The sequence below is a fragment of the Paralichthys olivaceus genome, chromosome 16, assembly GCF_024713975.1.
Source record: "Paralichthys olivaceus isolate ysfri-2021 chromosome 16, ASM2471397v2, whole genome shotgun sequence".
Taxonomy (NCBI): Eukaryota; Metazoa; Chordata; class Actinopteri; order Pleuronectiformes; family Paralichthyidae; genus Paralichthys; species Paralichthys olivaceus.
The window spans coordinates 17,841,108-17,867,671 of record NC_091108.1 but is presented as its reverse complement, the minus strand read 5'-3'; the positions used below and the strand labels follow the sequence as shown (position 1 = coordinate 17,867,671).

The 26,564-nt window shown below is 42.5% G+C and overlaps 3 protein-coding genes across 3 annotated transcripts in view; all 3 read right to left on the bottom strand.

Annotated features, from left to right (window-relative positions):
• The window catches only part of LOC109637348 (cadherin-6), a 187,719-nt gene extending 171,439 nt beyond the window's left edge, over positions 1-16,280 (bottom strand). Inside the window, exons 1-2 of the mRNA XM_069511024.1 lie at positions 16,153-16,280; positions 15,981-16,045 (exon numbers count right to left, since the gene is read on the bottom strand). The gene's annotated coding sequence lies outside the window, so the exon portion shown is untranslated. The remainder of the gene's footprint in view (positions 1-15,980; positions 16,046-16,152) is intronic.
• A 2,503-nt stretch (positions 16,281-18,783) lies between these two features.
• Positions 18,784-25,205, bottom strand: psmb5 (proteasome 20S subunit beta 5). The gene is made up of 3 exons (XM_020101381.2): positions 24,915-25,205; positions 22,810-23,116; positions 18,784-19,426 (listed from the first exon to the last, which is right to left on the bottom strand). Exons 1-3 carry the CDS (start codon positions 25,137-25,139, stop codon positions 19,143-19,145), a joined length of 816 nt encoding a protein of 271 aa, XP_019956940.2. The 5' UTR covers positions 25,140-25,205; the 3' UTR covers positions 18,784-19,142.
• A 53-nt stretch (positions 25,206-25,258) lies between these two features.
• On the bottom strand, positions 25,259-26,557 carry psmb11a (proteasome 20S subunit beta 11a). Its single transcript, XM_020101393.2, has one exon. It carries the CDS (start codon positions 26,413-26,415, stop codon positions 25,399-25,401), a length of 1,017 nt encoding a protein of 338 aa, XP_019956952.2. The 5' UTR covers positions 26,416-26,557; the 3' UTR covers positions 25,259-25,398.
• Positions 26,558-26,564: the final 7 nt, after the last annotated feature.

Below are 26,564 nucleotides of genomic sequence, written 5' to 3'. Positions count from 1 at the left end.
CCATTGAACAATTCAATAAACCCACATATCAAAGAATATCAAAGGCCCAGCTCACTGCTAACGTTGGTCTCGTGCAGAGAGCCACCAATGGAACAAATCACATTTACAACAGCTCAGGTCTGTTCATGTGTTACATTGAGCCAGTGGCCATGAGTCAACATGTACAAGTACAATATAGATTGTTAATTAAGATGGACAATGCTTGTCCACTTCCTCCCACTATCCAGAAATGAAGCCAAAATACCCTAGAAACAAACACAACCCTCTCGTGCCAATGGCATCATTTGGAGCCAGAGTACGCTCAGTAGAATTCGGGGATGGAGCCGTGGTATCGAGGTCTGGCAGATACATGCATTCGACCAATCGTGTGTCAGACTATCAATCTGTCAATCATGACATTTCACCTGATTTTTCATAGAATCAAATAACTCATTACAACCAAACTTAATGAAGATGAACACCTGGACATACAGCAGTGTAGAGAGTAAAGGAGGGTGAGCATATTGACTGAAATGCATCACCTATCAGCTTTTTAATTTATCTGCATTCATAAGCTGATAGTTGCCTGAACCTAAAACACCTACAAAGGTATTACTGTTTGTGTTTTGTGTGGAGAAACATTTAACTTGTGTGATAATAGAAACTTTATATTATTCTCCTCAGTGCAATTCCATGTGATTGTTCCTCCTATCGCCCTTTGAACCGACGTCCAAATTAGCATCCAGGTGGAACAAAAGTGTGGCAGCAGATGAAGAGGAAAGAACATAGAAATTGTTCTTTTAACAAAACCAGCCATGATAATCCTTTGTCATTCAGAAGAAACACGCAACAAAATTTCCCCCGACAATAACTCTCAGCTCTCTGGTGACACAGTGCCGGCCCCATTTCAACTTTTGTACAAACTATTAGTTAATTTGCTCTGTGTGCTACCTGTGTGAGCTTTGCAACACCTGCTGCAGGTGATGCATTTAAAGGCAGTGTGTAGAATTTTGTGATATCTAGTGTTGAAGTTGCATGTTGCAGCTGAACACCCCTCACCTCACCCTCTCCTTCCAAACATGAGAAAGAACCTGTTGTAGACTTGAATTGTCATTAAAACTCAAAAGGTGTTCAGTTTGTTCAGTCCGGACTAATGTAAAAAACATGGTGGCCTCTTTAGAGAGGACCCCCTTGATGCAAATTAAATAAAAGTATTTAAAATATAAAGGGCCTTTTCTGGGGTAAAGAAAACTACAATTTCAGGACCTGTACACCTCCAGAACTCTGAAGCGTTCAGGAAAGATGGTGGCTGATCCCTCCCATCCAGGTCACAAACTCTTTGAGACACTCCCCGCTGGCAGAAGGCTGCGGTCCATCAGGACCAAAACCTCACGCCACAAGAACAGTTTTTTCCCATCCGCTACTAGCCTTATCAACAACGCCCGGAACCCACCCTGACACTCTTTTACACTCCACCTCTGCCTCCATATGTCACTCCCTGTATGACAATGCACTCATACATTCATACAAATACATACTGTGTATATATTTTTATATTTATATTGTTAAATTTTAATTTTTAGACAGAGATGTCTAGCATGCACCAACAACACCAAAACAAATTCCACGTATGTGCAAACTTACTTGGCAATAAAAGCTTTTCTGATTCTGATTCTGAATTCATACAATTTAGATGAAACGAACTAGTGAAAACATCATAAGGATTATTCTACATGAAATGTCTGCCTAATTTCACCTAAATCTAACACACTGGACCTTTAAGGAACTTTGCTAAGCTACGGAGAATACCGATAGCTTGAGGTGATACATTTAAGGAACATCTGTGACCGTGTATGCTAAAAAAAATAACCTGGGTTACAACCGCGACTGCAGCTAGCCACCAGGTGGCAATCAAGATGCTTTGGCTTCCCTTTAGGGGAGCTTTTGTGTCATCCATCTTTATTTCCATTCTATTGGTGAAAAAAAGAACCAAATGCATATAACAAAGAACATTGTTTACAGGCCTCCCCTAAGATAATGTTGTGACTTGTCCTCGCACGGAGAAGCACAGGTGGAACTAATTACATTATCGGCAGCTCAGTTCCATTCATGTGTCACAATGAGCCTCTGGCAGTGAGTCAACATGTACAGTATTGGGACCCTGGAGCAGATGCACCTGACTGGAATGCAGCTATTATTGATGTAAGTAATTCACCTGTGATTTCCCAGTCAGACTCTTCTTACAGTGGACATGTTGAGTCAAACAGATGCATAACGAATAACATTAATGTCCACAGCTCTGGATGTTCCAGTGCCAGCACCATGCTATTGAGCATGTTGGCTCTCTGTCCTGATGAACTGGCCCAGTTAAAATGAAATGAAGCTATTAATTATGTTATTAGTTACACTTGTGCATTTCTGTGGTGATTAGTCAAAAGCACCTTTTATACATATTCTTGCTGTTTAGCCACGGGTTCATGTAGATGACACGATGGGCCATAATTGCTCACATGCTGTGCACATGTTCCTGGAGTATTCCACTGGAGAGCACACCACAGAATCAAGAGCATATAGAACTTCTGTATTTACATTCAGAAAATAAAAACATGGTGACACTGGAGATCACGTACTGCAACCACACTAACTTTCAAATGCGTACTGTATCTTACGTGTGTAGCGTTCATTTCTTAGGACATGCACAACCAACGCACCCCAAATGGACGCATAAAGCACGAGGCAGCCATTATGCATGCATTGCAATCAGCAAGAATATCCCCAACCTAAAAACAACCCTTATAATGATGCCTTTGCATGGTTATATTGAACCACAAAAGCTGGCATCATGCAAATGGACATTAGCCTCAACATCTTTCCAATCATTCCTACACACCCTCTCAAACAGACATTGATTCAGCTCTATGAATAGCTCCGCTGCTGAATAACTCCCCCATGCTTATACCTCTTATACTGAATTGTACAGTGGAATCAGATCGTATATAAAAATGGACGTAGACACTAGGTCCAGAAAGTGACGCCAATGTGGAAGTGCTTGACAGCTCTATTCTCCTGAATATAGAGAAAATGTTGACATGCTGGTGAACATACTCTAGCAGAGTATTAAGCAGCCATACAGCAGAGGATTCTCTTCAGACGTTAGTGATCAAAACGCAGCTAATTATACAGAGAATGTCACATGTCTGCAAATACTGTCAGTCATCAGGGTCAGGGTTATCCAGGGTAAAACGGCTACGAATGGATTCTGATCTGCTGGATGTGTAAAAAACCAGCATGCTAGCTGTATTGATTTGAAGGTGATAATATGACAGTGCTGTGTTTCTAAAGCTGTGACATGGACAGACGTCAATGAATGGTTTGTGTCATGAGCTGTGTCCCAATTCTATAACACTTAGCACTTCTTTCTGTATGTTCGCTTTTGAATTTGTTCTGCTTTCTCCCTAAAAGACTAAATTATTTATTTTGGAATTTATCAGTATGCATACAGTATTAAATCTGCTCGGGTTCTGAGGGTGCTGCTAATGGGCACAAAGTTGGACAATGAAATGCATATAGATAGGAAATGAGGGAGCTGCCCACAGCAGGAAAAAATTAAAACAAATTGAAGAGAGGAGGATGAGAGTAAACAAACAATAAATGTTTAAAACATTGCTTTCTCTTCGTTAAGTTTAACAGGAAAAAATGTCTAGTCACAGTTTGATTGGCATCTGTTGCTTTTCCAACACTGCTAAACATTGCAGCACGAATGTAGGATATTAAATTTGATTGATTTCCATTGCCTATTTTCATATTTGTTTTTTCAGGTTCACTTTTTTCTCTTTTAATTGTGTGTGGTCTGAAGTTGTAACTTTTATCTTTTGTTTTTGCGATATAAATACAGATCGTTTACCCCTTCAACAATGAGACGATACATCTCACAGGGTTAATACCATGACAATACATTTCTATGATTACGGTAAAACTGAAAGTGATCTTGCAAAGGGATTTTGAAGTTTGTTGTTATAACTTAATCTTTGTAAAACCTGTAAAATGAGTTTAAAGTTTAACTTTGTACATGAGTTTAAAAATTTCAGTGACCCAGATCCCGAAATATGAGATTATCTGTGAACATCATTTTACAAACTCAAAATCTTTTTGAGCCCATACAAGTTTAGCCACTCACACACTGTAGGTTTTTATGGCATACAAGACACACTAATTAGGAACCCTTTATGTGGAGGGGAAGAGCTCATCAGTAGAGTTTCATGCTGAGTTGATTTGTTGGAATGAAAACCTGCAGAATTCTGGCTCTCCGTGGCATATGGTTGGCCGCCCAGGTTATTGTACATATCGCTGTATGGTATCAGTCTGTAATGGGATTTGTACCAATACCCGCCCTCATTTCAAAGTCACCCTGGTTTAGAGTGGCTCCCTCTAAAAAGAGCTATGTAGAAGTTTCTTTTGACCTATACAGCGTCCTCCCAGAGTTAGGTAGTTAGAAATATTACAGATAAAGTTTAAATTGTGCAGCTCACATTTGCTTCTGAAGTTCACCTTGGGCACTGACAAAATGTTGAAAAAACAGTAGCAGCTAACAAAATTAAGTTTGCTTGCATATATATTATTATCATAGCCCTAGGTCTTCCTACATTTTCATACTCTCACTCATATATACCCTGCTTGTGCTTAGATTTCCTACGCTCCAGCTCCAGGCAGACATTTGCACTACACCTGGTATACCATTGGCTGGGGAATTTCGTCAGTCTTGTTGCACAACAAATCCAAGGGCAGAGGAAAAACATGAGAGAGCTGACTACTGGCCCAACATGTTTGTTTGCATGTTTGTTTTTGTGTTCTCATCTGGACAGAGGATATGTGTAAACCAAAGGTCGTGTGGATAGAGATTCTTCGTAAATAATCTGCAGTAGTGTAGACAAGGCCTAAATGAGACCTACCTGTTAATTTGGTTGCTTGCATGTGTTCGTTAAACATTACTAAAGCTGCCATCATCAGTTTTACAACCCATTTTACCCGTATGAGAAAAATTTCAAATGCTGCCACTATTACTGAAATGAATAAGTGCTGAAATACTGTAACTGCTAAAGTCTTCATTTTACAAAGAAAAACAGCATGAAATGATGCTGTTGTTCAGCAAAATTGATACGAGAGATGTCATTAGTGAGGGGTCATTTAATGGAATTCTCTCTTATCTGCTGCTTCGTTGCGGGGAGGGTTTCTTTTCTGTCCAATTGATCCTCTTTAGCAACCTAAAAGACCCATTCAAGATTTTGCATTATTCCTTATGGAACAGGTAGTTCTTACAGCTTTTGTTCAATCGTCCAAATAACAGCCAGTTTTCCCAATTTTCTTTTAAACTGTGAATAAATCTTGCAACAAGCATCTTGTTTTTTTATAGCAAAAACTCTACTTAGAAAAAGAGCAGTTTAACTCTATAAAAAGATGCTTTTATTGTTATTATTATCATGATTTTTTTCTCACTGTGGAAGCTCTGCATTGTTGATTCTAAAGATATGTTGGTTGGTAGAATCAAGACACCAATTCTCACTGCTTTAATCATGCATTCTGGGGCTTTATGTCAGGTCCACAAGGGCAATTTTGGCAAGCCAATCCCAGCGGACGTTGGGCGAGAGGCTCTATCCAGGTCGCCAGCTTCTCGCACAGCCAACATATTAAAAAAAATCAACCATTCACACAACATTCTCATCTTCTTACTGTGGGAGAGAGCTGAAGTACCTGGAGAAAACTGAAGCATGTATGCAAACTCCAGACACTTCAGTTGGCCATCTGGTTTGAACTAAGAACCTTCTTGCTGTGAGTAATCCACATGTTAACCATTTTAATTCAGAAATAATAAATGTTATTGATGCCATTGCACCCATAGAAGAACTTGTGATTGGAACTGAGGAACTTTTTCTCTGATGTAATCACCAAAACCAATATTCACACACAAGCTTTTTTGCTACAGTTGACAGGCTAACAAATCTTGTGTCAGTAGCCTCTGAACTTGCATCCATCTGGGCCTGCAATACATTTTCATCCTTCTTCACTGACAATGCAGAAAACAGGGGAGCAGTCAGAGCCTCTATATCAGGTACATGTATAGGATATATGCTGCCATTGTATACACTCAAAATCAATTCCAGTAGCCTGACATAATTTAATCCTACCAACCATAAAATCTGGAGGACACTAAACACCTAAAATGCTCTTCCTACTTCCTTCATTCTACCAACAGGCTATTTTTCTAAATTATTTCATTGCATAGCCTTAGATATAAATGGAAAACTCATGTCTTCTCTCAGGTGGGTTTCCACAGGCTCTAAAAACTCCCATCATCCACTCTTAAAGAAGTACAATCTAGTAGGGATGTCACAAGAAGGGATACTTCGGTACAAAGTCAATGCCAAGATTCTAAAAATGCCACAGTATTATTATTTTTTTACAGTACCAGAGATACTGACCCACGACTGCGGGATGGTTGCCCCACCCGTGCTTTGCCGCACATTTCATGTGTGGTGTCCTTGTACCGTGCCGTATTACCCTGCCACATGTCCTCCCTCTTCACTACCCCGCTGGCCTGCGCACGAGGCCATTAATGTAGCAAAACTACATTGCGATCTTCAAATATGTGAGGAGATTTGTTTGTGTTTTCAGGAGCTGCAGCCTTCATACCACTAGGTGGCGGTAGCCCCTAGTGATTTTAAGTTTGATGATGCCTGACAGAATGTCTGTGGTTTTTTCCGCCTGTTTTGGATAAAACTAGGAAAACAGTGATATTTATGGGGCACTGGACTAGATGAATTTACTGCTTGTCAGACCACAGACGGCAGTTAGGTCTTAAAAAACGATAAACTTAGTGTCTCTGTTTGCCGAACCTCACTACAGTAATGGCCCCTTAGACAGCACAGCTGTGCTGAGCCCAATAAACACGGCCGCACCCATCGGAACATCCTCCAAGATGGACAGAGAGTCTGACAACAGTGAACACATTACAAAGGCTCAGTCCAGGACTATGATGGACAAATGTTGAGAAGAGAAATTTCAAATACAGAGATTTGTCCATGGAGTTTGGTGTGAAGCTGCTACAGCAACATACTAGACTTTTCAGCAAATACATATTTAAAGATATTTTCTTAACACATTTTCAAATCCATATACACACACACAGATTTGAAGATTCATGATTACACACTGGGACTCACATTTGTCAATAGTTTTGCTACTTTGACGGCTCCATACTTGCACTCACTTTGCATGTTGACAGTGGACAGCATTACTGGTCAGAGGTTCTTGAGGTTCCTGTCCAGTGCTTAGGGTTTGCTTTGTGTTTGCTTGTTTCGAGTTTATGAAACACATATTTAAACAGCGACGGAGACGAGCAGACACACACACGGAACAGAAGATCTCCCCACAGACTGTGACATAAAGCAGTGTTTTAATAGTCTTTTATAGTCATAGCTACTGTTGTTTTTTGTATATTAAAAACATTTTTGTAAAGGAGTGAGTGTATTGAAGTAAATGGGATTTATCGTTTTGTGTTTTTCTGTGGTATTGAATTGGGTATCGAGAATCGTGGAAATTTCATGTTATCGGTACATCCCTACAATCTACACATACCACTACTGAACAATTACAAGTACATATCAAATATCTGGGTTTTTTAAGTAAAATAACAGAAAAAACATCCACTTAAACATGGTCAATGGCTGAATTCAAGTCTTATCACAATTACACCTCGAATAACCTGAGTTGATAGTGTTCAAGTTGCACAATTGTTTAACCATTGTCAGCATAACCAGTTCGTAACAATGCAATACCCTGCATTTCGCCACAGTTGGTAATTGGAAAGTACTGTGTGCATGACATATTTATTTAATTTATTACCATTTTATGATTTAATTTTAACAGAAGTGCTAATACACAGTAAAAAAAACTACAGCTTTCACTGCTGTTGATACTCGGGGCATTCCAGCTGCAGCTTCCGACTCGGTAATTCTGAGCCCTAAGGTATAATGGAATGTGGCATTAAGCTGCTTTCAGACATGCACTGACCTCTGGAGAACCTCCAGACATTCTCCGGAGGGGCTGTGTGTGTGTGCACACAAACATCAGAGTCTGCGCACTTTTTGCAGACTAACTCCGGCCAGCCCCCCTGGTAGAAAGTCTGCAGAATATCCAAAGGGGTCAATGTGAGAATGCAGCAGGAGATCCTCCACAGGATTTACTGTAAGCAAGTGGGTGTGTTGACATTTCTAACTCAAGACAAAGATAAAAAAAGAAATCTAAAAAAAGCTGTGCCATACAAGACACTGACGGAGATATCAAGAGGAGTTTCGATGATAAAAGCCGGCACCGGTCTCAAAGTCCTGTAAACAAAAATATGTAATTCCCAAAGCTGAATAAATACTACTGCCTCTGTCTGCTGCAGCACCCCTCACCTGAACACTCGGAGAATCTCCGGCTGCATTCTTCATCTGTGAAGGCAAACTCATGCTCTCTGCAAAACTTCTGCAGACACCCTCTAGAGTTCATGTCTGAAAACAGCTCAGTGCTGCATTAGACAAAGTCTACCACAGCATATTAGTCGAGCGAAACCGGGTGGGACTTTCTGGTACAGCACTACAGTGGTTTAGCTCCTACCAGAGCTATTTTATGTGTTCAGGTCATCATTACACCTCGGAGTGGACATAATTATATGTGAACTTCCCCAAGGCTCCTTTTGCTCAATATGTTAACACAAACTAAATAAATATCTCAAATAAAAAAGTTACAATAATGATTGTTGTGGAAAATCTGCTGATCAATGATCAACTCATCAGTGAAGAAAGCATTCAGGAGCCCTTTGACGTCTTATGCTGAAATATTTATTGAAGCTTGGCCGAGGAGAAATTCAGAATTCATCCACACAACATCTGTGCATGATGCTCTCTCTTATTCTGAAGTCTGCTTTCCTGCAGTCACACTTTAAACCCCAACAGATCATTTAATCTATGGGTGTGCTCGTTCCGAAACAATCAAATATATTTTCTAGTTATGGAGGCAGTAGTGCCTGCTTATGCAGTCTCATATCGGTGATGTCTAGGGAGTGAAGGCTTTGACCTTCGCCAAGCACTCGCACTTCCCAAATACAACAGCCTGCTGCACTATGCCCCAGAGAGACAGTGTCTATGAAAATTCCATAACAATGCTGCTTATGACACACACTCTTATATGCATACCTAATAATATCACCAAGGAAACCATAATACATAAAGAAGCTCTGAGAAAGTGAATAAAGTGACAGAAGTGTCTTCAGTTCAATGAATGTAAAACTTAAGTGACTGTCTTTGGATATAAGGAAAAATGATGTCCAGTCAGGAACCAGGCTGGAACTCAAGGCTGAAGATGATTCTATTTCACTGTATTTTCTTAAGTCATTTAATCAATACTTTTTTTTTTTAAACTAAATGTTTTTATATATTCTTATGTTCCTTCTACACAATGTCTTAAATGCCTTTTGCCCCTGACTCTGTGGGCAGTTCACCTACTGAACTGTAAAATGGACCACTTTACCTCTTGTACACATACAGTGGTTTCACTGGGACTGTTTCTTCAGTGAAAACATACCAAAGTGAGCTTTTCAGGGTAAGGTTTACAGGTTATTCAATATAACTGAGATGGACCATTTTCTTATTGCATCAAGTTGCACAACTAACATTTTATTCATCTTTGATATGGTGGGTTGGCAGAATAAGATTCCACAGGGTATTTCTCAAAATGTAAGCAGATAGAGGAAAACAAAACTACTTTATCTGCTTCCATAGCTACCCCTAGGATTAAGTTAGCAGAGATTTTTTGTTTGCAGTGACCCCGTAATAGTAGATCACATTAAATGTAATCACACAACCAAAATCGACTTTTGCTTTCCCCCTTAACCTTTAAAACTCCCCTGACCCACCACTTTAGAAATTCACTCTTTGTAGACAAGCTTTGTTCAAACCTTAAGACCTTACATTTAAATTCTTGCTCTGAAAACCAGACTATTAAAATATACTGAATATGGCAGGCTTGAATTTTCAAGAGATGTGTTTAAAATGACGCACAAGACATTTTTAATAATTCCATTTGATTGAACGCTGCATAACAACTTGGAGTCTTGGTGTTTGAATATTGAACTCAGTTAGAACTTACACAGTACAAGCCAACACTGAATATACTGTACATGATACGGTCAGGAAGTGTGGAGGATTCTTTTTTTTTCCCAAGCTTAAAGGAAACCCCAATTAATTCATATATCAGTGTATGACTACAGGTCATATATACGAGTGCAAATGTGGAAAAACACTGAATACATAAACTCCACAGCATAGACTGCAAGATGGATTAAATGACAGCAACAAAAAGTGAAGCCAAACCTTCCACATCGCCACCTCCTGGCTGCAGTATATGTCACAATTTCTGCCTCCTCCGTGCTAAAGGATGGGGCATGGACCAAACTAAAAAGTATTTTCCTTAAAGATGGTTTCTGCAATTTATCAAACTGATATTCATCTACTGATGTTCAGGTGTTCATATTTCTAATATGTTTGGTTTTAATTACTTATTTGATGCTATAAAAACAGCATGAAATGAGATTGACTCACAATTTGTCGAGCTTGTGTATCAGCAGGACCTCAGCTCCATAACTACCGTCCAGACCCGGCTTCAAATGCATATGATGGCAGTGTTTGTATCCAGGATATTTAGCCTTTTCTGGATAGCTGTGGGAAGGGGAGACACATCGTCCATCTTTATGTACAGTCATTGCTCCAGTGCACAAATGTGATGTCACTTGAGTCAGCTCTGAGACTGAAGACAATAAGTTTAAAAAAACAAAAATCTGAGGGTGTGGGGTTAGAGGAAAATGAGCCCACCAGGTCTCTGCAGTCCGCTCCTCATCAGGCCTCATTAGCTGCGACAAGCAGAACATGCTCACACACAAACCGGACCATCTGCAGTAGAGTTGTGGGTAATGTAGGCACCGGCAAGTGGAATCGACATATGGAATAAAACATTTCTGCTGAATTGGTTTTGATACTTAATTACTTCCGCCAAGGAGGTTGTGTTTTCAAAATTTGTTGCCATTTGTTATTTAGCAGGACCACGCAAAAACTACTGCATTCAGGTATGGATCCAGGATTTCTTTTCACTTTCTTTGCAGCATTTCCCACAGAATTAATTGAATCTATGTTGGTAGCGGGGGTGTACGTGCCCACACACGAAGGTCGCTCTCATGCCCAACAGTTGCAAGTAACAGGTACACAGACTAAAGAGTGATAGTATAGTAAGCATAAGTATAAATATTTTTTGGGTTCATTATGAAAATGTGGCAGCACAAATTAGAATACCTTGGGCCGCCGCAGTGAAGATAATGAATGGGAAATGAATAAAAGTGGCATTAGCCTTGGAATGTGTGCATACTCAGAGAGCCCTTCTAGTTTAAAACTGTCACCCACAAGTCAAGACAATGTTGTAGGAGTGCCACTTGAATTTCCGTCGGGATCAATAAAGTATCTATCTATCTATCTATCTCTATCTATGCTAAATCAGAGGAGTGACTTGAGGGGAGGTAAGAGGGAATGTATAGGGGTGAGATATTGCTGTGAATAAAATATGGCTTCAAAGAAGAGGGTTGGGGGGTGCACAGTTACCTCACAATATTGCTTAAGAATAGCATTATATTCATGGGGAAGTATCAAGGGTGAGGGCACAGTGAAGAAATGGGACACGGCATCAGAGTGAGTCTGCACCATTTGCATTTCAGCAAAATGCAATGGGGTTGTGAAAGTCAGTCAGAGTGGAGGCAGACCAAAGAGAGCTGTACTGCAGGTAATTCTGAGGGTGTGAAACATGCTCCATTAGGGATGAATAATAGAAGGTGGTAGTGGTTCAGGCAGTGTTCAATGCTGGCTCTCTGGCTCGAGCTATCGGTTCAAACGGGAGGTGATTCAATGTGAGAAACATGAACAAAAATTCTGATTCACTGTATTAAATACTTCCACTTGTAGTATTCACCCATACATGTCAGTCTGTAAACATATACTCGCACCCTGACTAGTCTTCACTGCATCTCAGTGCTGGTATTGACCTCTTGCATCTACATTTACACTTGGAGAGTCCATCAGTCCATAAATCTCCCTGCGACCTATATGATCATCAACTCAGCCTTCAAGAGGTCAGAAGGCTGAGGAGAAAGTGCCACACTGCCATTGCACACACAGAGAAAGAGCCAAGTGCTGCATGAGAGACGCTGCTGAGAAAGAGCTTGGAGAGGCACCAGGGAGAGAGTGCACCATTCCACTGAATCATCTGAGCCATCAGTGTAATGAGAGCAGATCGGTCCCGAGCAAAGAAAGGCAAGGAGGGGAATATCGAGAAAGCAAAGAGGGGGCTGGGTGAGATGGGGTGGGTTGGGGGGTGTATAATGGTGAAAAGAGAAAGCGGGAGGAGAGGGTGGATGGCGGAAGTCGGTGGGGCAAAGAGAAAGAGAAAATGGAAAGAAGGCAGATGCATGGAGGGGGGGATTGAGGAAAACTTGCTGATAGAGAGAAAGTTGGGAAACCGAGGGCTATGGCAAAAATGATGAATAGTGGTAAATGCTTGAGAAGAGACAAATAAACAATTATTTTTCCTCTGATGAAAACATCAGAGACTGAATAACACAAAGACGGAACTGCTGGGCACTCAAGACCCTGGCACTCAAACTGACAGAAAGGGATGGGGAGAGGATGACAAGACAGTGAGGGATACACAGAAAGAGGCAGTTAACATAAGAAAGAACAATGGACCCTATTTTTCTTTGTACCACAGCTGGGAACTACATTGTTAAATGTGAGAATGTCCCAAATGTTAAGATGTTGTTCATAGCAGGGTCCTGATATTTAATTAAACAGCCATTTCCATGATTTAGTCCATTAGCTTCTCATTCTCATAACGCCATCAATTTTGTAATTTCCACAGCAGTGACAAACTAGGCTATTGTTTGCGATCAGAGAAGCCGAACTTCTTAGAGGTCATTACTCATTTTCTGGCATTTGTCTCGGCTCCAGAACAGAAAGTCATAAATTATTTCTCTCACACATAATCCTGGTGCCAAAGCTGCGTGTCAATCACTTTCAGAGTCACTCCCAAACTCCTTTTGCGTCAGTTCTGTCACGTCCGGCCCAGCGGATCATCTATCAGTGGGTGATCGTCCGTTTGGATGGGTACCCTCTGTTATTACCCTCACGTCCTGCCCCCTGGCGGAATTACAATTGCGGAGTAAGTGAAGAGCCAGGAAGCTGAGAGGGCTGAGCCTGGGTAACAAGCTCTGGGGTGGGTAATTAAATGCCTCCATTTCCCCTGCCGGTATTGTCAGGGGGAGGGAGGTGGCATTGATTCAAGCGGGATCAGGCCGGAGGGGAGTGGACGACAGGCCGAGGTCACCGTAGGGGGGATTAAGTCAATGTGTGGAACAGAAAAAGGCACATGCAGGTGCTGAGGTGCAAGAGAGGGATGGATGGGTGGGGAGAGGATGTGGGCTTAAAGCCGGGCAGAGTTGTTACTCTAGAGACGGGTCTTCCATTGGGCCGGCTACTCTGCCTGCAGCTCTGAGTGACACTTCAAACCAATAAAGAACACACTGTAGTTCTGTACTCTTCTATCAGAATTGTAAAGCAGAGACATCCAGATGGGGAAATAATGTGGAATCCAAAGCTGCGTTTTACACAGTAGATGCTGTTCTCCTCAATGATTCATAATAATTCCTAAAAACAGCTTTTACATCCACACGTATCTCCAATTCAAAATGTCAACAAATAAGACTACAGAAGCAGGGTATAGCATATCAGCTTCCACACAAGGTCATTCAGAAGAACAAACACACCATGTAATGGTGCGTCACATAAACAAATGTAAGTGCTCACATAACCAGAACTGAACTGCCTCTAAAATAGCAAGAAGCCGGAAAAAAGGGCCATTGATACTGTGAAACAACAGGATTCGCAATTCACTTTTCTCTACCCCGAGGGACTTAGTCACCACGTATTAAAGGACGCAGTGCAATATAAAAAAAAAAAGCCAGGAGCCACATGGAGTAAGTGGAGTGACCATGGCAGCCACCATCGCTCTAACTGCCACATCTTTAGCTGTAGTCTCTCTGACCCTGTCTCTGTTTGCCTGGGAGGCAAGGCCTGGCACTGTTGACGATAAAACAAACAGACAAGCCCCATTTATACAGTCAGGTGTCATGACAAGGGATAAACAGCCGACTGCTTCCGGCCTCTTGTGGCACAGTCTGCACTAATAGTAAGACTACCATCATCCTCATCCTTACCATCACCCTCATGATCATCATCATCAAGCGGGCAATAGCAATGTTGGCAGAAGCTCCTAAGTGCCTGCTGGGAAACGGACAACTACTGATTCAGATTGGACAGAACTCAAGGGCTGCACTGTTTACTTTGCTGGGCTGTATTCATTCGTGTCACTGAATTAATCGAGTCAGAAAAAAAAGCAATTGCCAAAAACATTACTGGATAAGGGGCGGAGGGCAAGGAAAAAAAGAACAGTCTCGAGTAGAGCGAGGTGGCCGTGGCCAGCACGCGGCGGGAATGACAAGAGTGTGGCTGTCAGCGTGAGGGATGAAAAACAGCACCTCCGGAACGAGGCGAGGCAGCAGCTGCCTTTTGCGCCAGCAAGGACGGGGATGCGCAGAGCCCACAAAGGCAATTATCTACATGCCAGCTTTGTTGTTTTTCAAAACTGGCATGCATTTTAAGACTTGGGTGTACTGACTATATGACACCCGAAGAGCCTTCGGGGTGGACAAGAGGCAGTCAGCCGGGAGTCATTACCCAGGCCAAATAGACTTCTCATTTGTTTTTCTGTCGGGCTAAAGCATCAACAGTAATAAACAATGGCTGCTGGATACTTAATCACCAAAGACGTGCATGGGTGTTTTTTCCTTTTCAAGATGTGATTACAAAGCCCGTGCATCAAATCACAGGAAATAGCGCCTCATATGTGAGACTCGTGTGAATCAAAAAAAAAAAAACTGCCAGGGCACCTGTGTTCAGATTGGATCTGGTATTTGGGAGTGAAACCACCTCACCTGACAGATGGCATCATGTGGGCACAGGGGTTATTTTCTCACTGTGTGAAAATCATTGTGCTGGCACCTTTAAATATCGCCAGCTGGTCTTCCTCATAGCGTTCCATCTAATTTAGGGCCCCCAAAAAAGACAGCTATTTTCTTCTTGGTTTTGTGAAGTCTCCCTATAGTGTCATTTTGTCCCGATTATAAAGCTTTGTGAAAATATTCTAAAGGCTGCCACTGATAATAGCATCTACTCTGAAAATACCTGTTGACAACCTGTTGTAATCTCAGCACTGAGGCCAACCACTGTCTTTACCGCACTGCTGGTCCAACGCCAAGGTCTCTCTCTCTCTCACACACACACACACAGTTTCCTCTATACATGACAACACAGGGCAAAAGGGCAGACAGGTACATTCATACAACGACTACAGCTTTATAATCCTAAAGCTAGAAACAAAAACATCCTATAGGTCACACAAAGTGTATTGTGAGCAGGTCTCCAGGTAAAAAGGTGTTTACACAGCCACACTTTAGTCAGCTGCCGTCATAAAGAGGAGCACAACATGATGAATCCTCCACCTGATGAAGGTGCAAACATTCAGACAGTCCCTCCTCAGAGCAGCCATGATGTTACACTGGCTTCGGTACAAGACAAACTAATCAGAGTATCTAGACTTATAAGCATATTTGCTAAACATGTTTTGAACACACAGTCGCACCAAACCCAAACAATCCTACATGTCTGTCTGGATCTAAAAAATAAAAACAGTGCAAACAAGTGTATAAACACCAGGAATGTTTGGAATATTTATACACTCATGCATTGTTTGGAGGGAAAGTGATTTTTTAATCCTCCAGGACTCCACAACAAAATGTAATGGGTTCTTACCTTGTCCAAGTCAAAGCCCTCAACCAACTTTGGTACAAATTGGCGCAGTACCTTTAGCACAAATCCTTTCAACACGTGAACCAACAAACTCACGATCAGATCACAGGTAAATAAAGGCAGGAGATCACCAGAGCGGTTCAGTTGATCCAGCAAAGAACATGAATGTCTGTACCTGATTGAATGCTCATCCATGTTCTAGGTTTTTCCAAAATATGGACTCAAAATCTTCTTGTTTGAGGGCGCTGCCATCTTTGTTTGGACTCTTCAGTCTGCACTGTGGTGATTGATGGGTGGAGCCGCGGTGTCAAGTCCCCACCCACACATGCAACTCCACCAATTATTAGTCTGTCTCTGCTGTCAATCATGGCGCCTGTAGCTTCAATTAACTCATTACAATCACACTTAGTGAAAATGGCATGCAGAGTTCATACAAAGTCCACCAGTCCTAAATTCACTAGGAAAACTTTTACCCAGTCAAAAATTTTAAATGCAGATTTGCATTATCAAGATCCATGAGTCTTTCACTGAGAATGAACAAAACACTTGTAACATGATATAATGTTAAAGAAAGTCAAAAATATTGAGGGATCAGCCCCATGTTCCAGTTCCACACCAACATTGAGGGTTCTTGCATGATGCTCCACTCCTCCAAGAAAATCCATGGAAATCAGTTGAGTAGTTTTTGCGTAACTCTGCTGACTAACAAACAAGTGTAGATGAAAACATAAGCTCTTTGGTGGGGGTACATACATCAGTGCGATAAGAACTACCTAAAATGACACAAAACATCTTCAGAAATAATTTATTTCACATGTACTTTGACTTTTGAGTTTCTTCTACTTCTACATCTACTAACATGGAGGGGCCATGGTTTATGACAGAAACCACAAACAGCCACCAGAGGGTGATTCAGTTATAAATTCATCAATCTTTATATACCGTCTGTGGTTTTTGCTCTTTCGCCATGGATGTCAAAAACCACGATGTACCTAGAGAGAAAGAATCAAGGGACCGGTCTGGATGTTTCTAGTAGGAACCATGAACGTGTGTAAAAGACGTTATTGGATACAGCCCCCCCCACCAAGATGATTCACAAGTTTGTCCAAGCTGTGACCCTGAACCATCTCCAGAATAAAAAAATCCTTCCGAGACCGTCTCCACAATCTCCTCGACTCGTTGCCTTAAAATTCCTCCCACAATAAACAGTGATAAGACTGAAATACTTATCCTTGCAGACAGAACAATAACTGTATTCTCAAATTCTTCATTCACACTGATCCTCTGACCTCCCTACAAAATGAGTCACCCTGTATCATCCTTTGATCACAGCCTGAGCTTCAGCAGATATGGTTCAATCCTGTTTTCTGCATTCAAGAAACATTTCAAATATTAGACCCTTTAACCTCAAAACAGATTCTGATGTGTTTATCAGCTGTTGTTGGTGTATTACTTAAACCCCCTAGGATCTGCCTAGTGGGAAAAAAACTTCAAATCCAAGCTGCTGGGATTTTAAATGGAACATAGAGAAAAGACCACATTTAAGACATTATACTTGTTAGTAAGTGTATATCATTTGTATTGATTTAGCTGATGTAATATAGAATGTATAATAATTATTACTTAAGCCCGGTCTCCAGTCTCACCACAATCTAAATGGCAAACGTGTGCAAATCAATTTACCAACCAGTGTAATCTGTATGTCCATGGTTGTGGAACACATTTTTGGGATTGTGGATTTTAAATTTGCTGCCCCATGTTCACACATTCTCATTCCGCTCAAATAGCAAGTCGAGTTATTATGGAGTAAAATTGCTTACGGTAAATAGCCTTTACCATAATCAAGATATGCCTTTCCTGCACTGGGGTTTAATGACACTGTATTAAGTTGCATGTTTAATGGTGTTGGAGGACGGAGTCTTTATCCACTATTCTGAAGTCACTCAGTTCATCTGTGAAAAACAAATCCTTTTAACCCTTAAGTTTTTTTTCTTTAAACCATTTCCTTTTAAGTGTTCATGCTTTTATCCACATCCGCTTCTTAGAATATAGTCTCTCTATAGGCACATGTACAGTCACTATCAGTTTCTGCTTCTATTGACGCTGCAATTCCCAATACTTCACTTACCAGCGTCACTGAAGAGAACCGCTCATTTCCATTTATCGAAATCCCATTTCTATTCCATCTGCTAACTAGTCACCTGTGAAACTAGTTTTTAACCATTGTTTGAAGGTGCGCTGGCTGCGGATGTCTACCCCATCCCCTTTATTAGTGTTTACTCCCGACCATAAAACCCAGTGGAGGGGCACAGACTGCCAGTGTGGGTCGTTACATTGTAAAACACCATGGCAGGGTGGCACACAACATTGTGCATTGAGGGGGAATTAAAGAATAAATTTCTCCATCCAATTAAAAGACGAATTTGTGCGATGCGAGCAGAGGAAGGGAACATTATCAATGAGGGGAAGAAAACACACTGTTACAACTCAGGAGGCACAATTACTGAGGCTGGGGCTATGCAATTAAATAGTGCTATTTAGACAGTGCTACTCTCAGCTAATAAATGCAGAACATATAGGAGACAAAACAGGCTTTGCATGTACCTCCGAATCCCAACAGCTGGCGGAACAGCTGACTGGAATGTAAACACCAACAGTGGCAAAGCGACTACATCAAAAGCAGTTAGAGGGGTTGAGTATACACATGCATTTACATAAGTGTGAATTCAGAGAAACAGAGTAATGCCCCATCTTGTGACCTGAAGGTAAAGTCAGTGCTCATAATAACAGAACAAAAACAAGGCTCTTGGAAAAAGAACATCACAGGTTTTATTGAGAAAGATGTAGTTTCCCAGGGTATGCTCCAAATTAAATGTATGTAGGGCAAGCACCACACTACACCCACACTGTATTAAAGCATGTTTGAGTCATCGGCCACCTCTCTGCAGACCCTCAAATCATACTTGGCCCGGAATGAGCTCACTGACAGAATTAAAAATGTACAATATAAAGCTTTGAGCTAACAACAAGTCAAAATAGGTTGCAGTAGTGATACAAGTTGAAATCAGTTGGCAGATGAGATCGTTTTATTTATGTGTTAACCCTATTGACATTTCAGAACATCTTTAACAGTAGACACCATTATCTAACCCTCCCTATTCCTGATTATGCCTGGTCTTTGTACTGATGGTGCAGCATGAGCACATCTTCCTGGGAGACCCTGGTCCAGCCCTCGCTGTGAACGTGGTACAGGTTGACCTGCCCTCCGCTGTAGGCGTCTCGGTACGTGGCCTGGTAAATGGCGCGGCGACCTAGCTCGCAGGCCTCCTCCACGGTCAGATCTTGCCTCAGGCCGCTGTCCATCACGCCATAGGCATACATGGAGCCCGAGCCCACGGCGAACAGGTCGCCACACACCCGGTTTCCCTCTGAGTCCACGTAGTACAGCCCTGAGGAGAAAGAACGAAATTAGTTTCAGAGATTGGAAAGGTAAGGAAGAAATGTGTAAAGGGAATTGTGTCGCTGCAAAAAGCATCCTTCGATCTCCTGACTCTGGTGTTGAGCTTTGTCAGGATAACTGAGATGAGTGGGTGTATCTAACATCGCCGCTCTCGCACAAACAAACTTCTAATCAAGTACACACGCACACTGCGTCCTCAAGAGAGAAAATATGAACAGCTGCAACCTCTCCAAGTGAAGTAAGGCTGGCAGATCGGAACAGCTGCATCCTCTTCAAGTAAAACAGAGCCGGCCACGGAACTTGCTGACAAGGCGTGGGCCACATCAGTGTCTGCCCAGGGGCCTAACTCCAGGCCTTATTGATCCCTGTGAATACGCCAAAAATTAACTATCGACCCGCAATCCCAGCTACGCAGGTAACCGCACCTCCAGAGTGGGGGGGGGGGGGGGACTACAGCGTGCTCACATCATGTGGACATCAGACAAGTACAGCACTTTGATTCCACACACACACACAAACTTGTTTTCATTTAGTTTTCTGTCACCCCACACACCAAACCAAGCAAACATGTAAACCCATGTGCACTGCCGACCCACGATGCTCTGACGGACCTGTGAGGGACAGTTTGCTCCACACCACGCTTCACGGACACATGCAAGACATTTTGTTCCGCACCATGACACACTTGCTAGGCCTGATCCCAGAGTGACGTGGAACGGGTGACAAGCACCAGCCTGTGTGTGAGCTCGCCCACAGCCAGCCTGCAGATGGTAAAAAAAAAAGGCAGCCTGCGAAAAGGCCTGTTTTTCACAGTACCTCACAAAGCGAAAACCTGTGAAAATGATACTCGCGCTGAGAAACACAGGAACACATGCATATAAAATTGTCTAATATCCAGTGCCATCGCTCATCTCGCACATTAAAAAACACTTCAAAATGCCCTCAGATTGCACATCCCCGCGTGCACAGATCCTCTGCTAAACTGGTGGCGGTCTATTAGGCATGGAGAGCCACTTGCTTTTCCGGAAAAGAAGAGAAACTCACCATCACTTTCAACTGGCAAATTGCAGCTTCCTCAGCCTGTCGTTAGCTTGCCATGATAATCATCCAGTCCTTGCCTATGCACGGGGGTAATTTTCCATTCTGAGACCTGCCTGTTCCTCTTGAAAACTGGGGGACTCATTAAAAATATAATAGGCAGGGAGAAGGAGTTGTAAAGGCAGCCTCTTGTGTCGAGGAGCGCAGTTGACGGAGGTGGATGAGGACTCTTTAGGAGGTCCAAGTATAGAAGCGGAGCTGCAACCAAAGAACACATCCCACATCCATTCCTTCCCAAACACACCTGGGCTTTTTGTAGAGCCCAATGTGATATCACTTAACGGTCTCTGCGCCAAATGAGGATGCAAAAGATATGCAGGCTTCAATTCAAAAAAAAAGAAAAAGAGGAGGGGGTGGGAAATTCATAAGGCACACGCCGATGCATAAGAGGGTGCACGCTCAATGACTGGAGGAGCGTTGCAACAGTGGCAGCCAAGACAGGCTCCTTCCACTTCATCAATCAACTGACAGGTGCTTAAAGAGGCTTTTTTATAACAGCCGCCTGTGCAGCTGGCTCCACTGACAGCTTTTAGGGTTAGGTGAAGGCACAGAGCGACGGATGGGTGGCTAGAATCAAACGGGTCAATGTCTGTCCGTCATCTGTCCCTCCCAGTAGAAATCACCACTGGATCAAGAGGGAATAAAAAAGCAGAGGCTGAACAGAAGGGGGGTGCCACGCATCACACCATCCTCTTGGGAGTGGCTGTAACACCACATGGGGTTTTCTCTGACAAGGTTGTATCATACATTAATTTACTGTTTTATCATGAGGCTACATCCCATTTCTTTATTATGGACACTTTGTGTTATTATAGGGAGTGGCAGAGGGGGCTTCACAGAATACAGCCACTTCTCTCAGTCAATGTAAAGCTCATTCAAAGCTATCTAGCATCAACTGCACCCTGATTACAAGTGTCATAACATTTTAAGTTATTACATAATACATATTTGTGAAGCTCCTCAACATGGCTTTTATTCGATTTATTATGCACGCAGCTTAAGACACTCCATCAGGGGAATAAGCGCTTTTGACGTCATTGTAGCAGACTAATGAGCTTCCCGCCTAATCACGATTGATTTAATTTACATGACATTTACCTCTCCATTCAATCACTGGCATTGTGGGGGCCACGGCTAAGCTCCCACACCTCTTGAGCTTATAAAAGGATCATTATTTCCCCAAATTGATTTCCCAGGATTTAACACGTGTCATTTATGTTTGTTGGCATACAGAGAGGGCCGTCATTGTTCACACAGGCCTCTCTGCTTTCCAGACAAAACAGGAATCGATCTCGGTAGATGTACAGGCACTATGCATGCGACCCAATTGTCCAGGGCTGAGACCCGACGTCCATCATCCCACCGCGCTCTCGCTGGCCCGCAGCCCCAGCCTCATCGATTTCCCATTACTGTGTCACTGTGGCAGCCTCTTTAAGCACACCTTCTGTGATGTACAGCCTCAGACTGCACGCCATCAAAAGCCACAGCCTTAAATAAGGCTGCAGTACCATCTAGTGGGTAAATCTGGGAACTACTAGTGTGGGTCCACTTCTATACCGCACATGTAACTGGAAATCCACAGGATTTCACTAGTCTATGCATAACAGATAATAACATTTATAATTTATTTTAATTCCACAAATAAGTGTGCAAGTGCATCATATCAGGAAATAACTGCTGCTACATTGCAACAACAAAAAGAGCTCCACCGTTACAATAAATAAATATTTAACATAAAGGAAAATGGAAAAAAGTTCCATTGCAGAACAGAGCTGCAACCAATGATTTCCACAGTTGATTAAGCAGCAGTGATTTTAAGAGATGAACTTGTTTGGTTGAAAAATTCAAACTTTTCTTTCATACCAACATGCTCTGACCAGAGCTGCAAAATCTGATATAAGTCTCTCAAATAAAGTGAGAAAAATGCTGAGAAGTTAATCAATCGATCAATTAATCAATCAATCATCAAAATAGACTGATTAATCATTGCAGCTCTGTTGTCTTATATTCCAAATCCATAACAGTATCTTACAACAAACCCTGAATAAATGCATTGTTAAATAAAAGAAAAAACAAAAAGGACCCTATTAAGTTTGGAAATAGGAATAAAATGTATCAAGAAAGATTAAAAAAACAGCTGAACAGTCATCATCCTGTATGAGTTAATGTCTCGAGGGAACACCTTATAGAAATCTCAATTTGGAACAATACATAAATACAGAGTACATACTGACAAACTGTAGGTGGGATATGCATGTCAGCTGTTGTATTTACCTGGGCCTCTCTTGTCCCAGCCACACACCATGGTTCCCATGCTGAGTCCCATGCCCTTGTACTGGTAGACCATGTTAGCGAGCAGCTTGGAGGCTGCTGCCACCGAGATGCGCTCCTTGTTGCGAAGCTCATAAATACGGCACTGGCGGGCGAGCAGACGTTCCCAGAAGCTGCAGTCTGCGGCTCCTCCGGCCATGGTACCCAGCAGGTAAGGGTTGATCTCGATCACCTTCTTCACTGTCTGCGATGCGATGTAAGCGCCTGCAGTGGCCCGAGAATCCACCGCAACAATAACACCATGCTGGAACTGAGAGAGGAGACAGCAGGGGAGGAAGACGTTAGTGGAGCTCATTACAGCAGGAACACAATACAAATGAGAAGTTATTACCTGATCATGTCGTCCAAATATGGAAGCACCATTTTTCTTTTTAACACTCTAGAGTCACTGAAAAATCAATGCAAGTCTGCATGATGCAATTACTGCCTCTGTTTGCTTCCCTTAAAGAAAACAGATGTGCTGCTGCTGTACAACAGTTAGAAAGCAATATTTGGTTTAGCTCTGTCAGAGCGATACTGGTTGGGAGGTGATACTTCTATTAGACTTCTGTTAGACAGTACACTTGTACTATTCCCTCCAAAACCCTCTTTCAGTGGATTTTCAGTGGCTTCACCTCAGCAGTACGTTACTAAAGTGAAGAAAACAGATTTAGTGAGTCCGAGGGAGACGTCTGCCGGGGGAATGGAATCAGCCCTCACCCCACTCAGGGATTAAGGGATAAGGTTGCCGTTATTTATCTTTTCGTTTTTAAAATCAACAAATCCCCTGAAGAGACCAGAACCAACAGCAGGAGCAGTGTTCAGTGTTTACACAGCTCAGTGTGACAAACAGAGGAGAAAGCTAGAATGGCTGTTTTCATTATAATGACAAGATGTATCACCCACAATTAATAGTGTGACTCTTGCATTTTCAAAACAATGCAGTCCTATAGCACAGAGGCACAAGTTAAATCATTTGGTGGTTTTGGTGGGACTTCTAGAAAGTAGTAAATTAACAGTATCCGGTTATTCTTTTTAACAGAATGTAAACCCCCCTGGACTCCCTCAAATCAACTTTTTATCCTTCTCTAACTATATGTGGCACAAGTAAGAATTTTCACTTTAAAGAAATCCAATTTCTGTATTGATAGCATTTTTAATTAGAGTCAGGGTCTTCTACTTTACTCGAGGAGCATGTCCACATTGTGAGTGTGAGTGTAATTCTCTGCTGTATGTTAAAGTTAGGATGACTGATTGGTTTCTGGGGGTTGAAAACAATAACATCGTGAAATTTAACCATTTTTAAAGAAACTACACATTCAGTGTTTTTCCATCAAAGTGTCATGTGTGGTTCCTCAGATACACTGAGGACATCATATATAAACAATCACACTTCATAATACATTGTAATTAGAAATTGTATTGGCTATTCTCTTTCCAACAGAGATGCTTAAAAAGCTTGACAGGTATATGAACTTACATCTGACCTGCTAGATGCTCAGGTGAAAGAAATTACACACGTGTTGATATCTCAGTCCTCTTGTCTCTACAGATGTTTGATAAGCTTGTCGACTTTTTCCACATTTAGTTGTAATCCCTCAAAACAAGCAGCATTGTATCAGTCACAGTTCATTATGAGAATTCTCATTGAGCTCGTGCTGTCTGTCTATTGTGTCGATGTGAGATGAGAGTTGACTTCGCTAGCATCTTGTTGGTTACCTCTCATGCACTGAACACGATCTCAACTAAGTGACAGGAGCGATAGCAGCGGACTTGTTGCACTCACTGGTGGAGTGCTGCCATTGCTGTCAAACCCAAACAGTGACGACCTGCTGCTCAGAGAATCAGTCGAACACAACCCGTCACCAAGTGAACATGTGAACATGTACAATGAGAAAGCGGTTTGTAGCCATGCTAGCATGCTAACCCTTCGGACGAGTCCCGTGTTAGCTCGAAAGAAGCGTGACGTTCAAAGTCTGAATGATTTCAGACGTTTACGTTGAAGACCCCTCGGTTCAACAGAGTCGTGCGGTAGCAGCTGGCTGCAGCCGTGTTTCTCATTCACTTACTTTAAATGCTAAGGTGGTGGTTCCGTGCAGAAACTCTATTTTCCTCTCGACGTCATCGTCGTCCGCGGAGCACAGCGGGTTTCTGACGGAAAAACTGAGGCTGTCTCCCGCAGAGGCCTCACAGCCCAGGTCGCTCTGTCCGGGTCCACATCCAAACGCGAAGGGCTGACGATTGTCAAAAGCAAAATCCGCACAATCACCGCTCAACACACTAGCGAGAGCCATCTTTGAAAGTGTCTGGTGAGCAAGCAGCTTCCGCCGTGTCAGGAAAGGAAGATTTATCGAGTCATGGTGGCGAAAAGCACAGCGCCCCCTGTGTTCGTGGAGTACTGTAGCTTTATTTTACTGATAGATAGATAGATAGATAGATAGATAGATAGATAGATAGATAGATAGATAGATAGATAGATAGATAGATAGATAGATAGATAGATAGATAGATTCTAGCCTTACCCCACCTCTCCCCCTGCACATTAACAGTGTTTCATGTTGTAACTTTGAATCCTGTCACTCTGTTTCTTTCCTCCACCATCATTGCCCTCCTCTTCATGTCTCTATAATATTCGTCTTTCAGGTCCTCCCTCTGTCTCTGCTTCCATCCCTGCTCTGTGATGTGGAAGAGATCCACGTTGTTTCCAGAGTAGGCGTCCCTGTGCGTGGCTCTGAACACAGCCTCTCTTGCCAGGGAGATGGCCTCTTCTTTGCTCAGGCTCCCCCTCAGTCCGCTGTCCAGGATTCCGTAAGCATACGGAGAACCTGAGCCCACAGAGATCAAATCCCCCTGCAGTCGGGCTCCATCACTGCACACATATATCAGCTTTGGGCCACTGTTTGTATCAGCTTGGCTACTAACAGCAGCCGAGGAGCTGTCATCCATCAGACAGCATGAGTCTTGTGACCTCCTGGCACAGTCAGTGCTCCCTGCTTCCCTGTCCCAGCCACACAGTGTCAAGGCCACACACACGTCAGTGCCTTTAAAGGGGTGCAGCATGAAGGATAAGAGTTTAGCAGTGCCACGTATCGACAGGCGCCGTCTGTTCCGCAGCTGGTACAGTCTGATCTCTCTGGTCAAAAGACGCTCCCACAACATGCAGTCTGCACCACTACCAGAGGAGGTGACCACCAAGTGGGAGTGAATGGGAGTAATCTTACTAACAGCCGGGCATGAAACAAGCCCCCCGGCACTGGCACGTGTGTCTGCAGCAGCTATGACTCCACCTTGGAAAATGAAACCAAGGGTCGTTGTCCCATGAGCCAGAGGAAAAGGCCTGCGGACGGTCATCGACTGGTTGGCCGGGGACAAAGATCTGGAATTGAAAGGGGCAGAGTTTGGTATAAAAAATTGTAGTGGGGCCTCAGGAGTTGTCTCACAGTTCCCAAGTCTCCTCAATCCAAAGCTGTTATAGTCAGTCATATGAAAAGATGAGACCACACCTTCCACAGACGAAGCAGAAAACCACTTGCGATTGTCCTGTAAATTGCAAATATCTTCTAAAGCCATGACGGCATACAGAGAGATTCCTCGTCAAGAAGATGGATGAGATCAGCAGGGAAAAAGTATTCTTCACACACAGATCAAACCAGACTCCAGCCTGGAAATACCTCTCCCCCTCTGATCTACTGTCTACTTTAAAGGTGATAATATTTTGA

Coding starts and splice junctions, on each gene's coding strand:
- psmb5 (XM_020101381.2), bottom strand. CDS start 25,139: ATGGCTCTCGCTAGTGTGTTGAGCGGTGATTGTGCGGATTTTGCTTTT. Junction 23,117..24,914: donor CCACCACCTTAGCATTTAAA/GTAAGTGAATGA, acceptor CTCCTCTCTCAG/TTCCAGCATGGTGTTATTGT. Junction 19,427..22,809: donor CTGGGACAAGAGAGGCCCAG/GTAAATACAACA, acceptor CTTTCTCCTCAG/GGCTGTACTACGTGGACTCA.
- psmb11a (XM_020101393.2), bottom strand. CDS start 26,415: ATGGCTTTAGAAGATATTTGCAATTTACAGGACAATCGCAAGTGGTTT.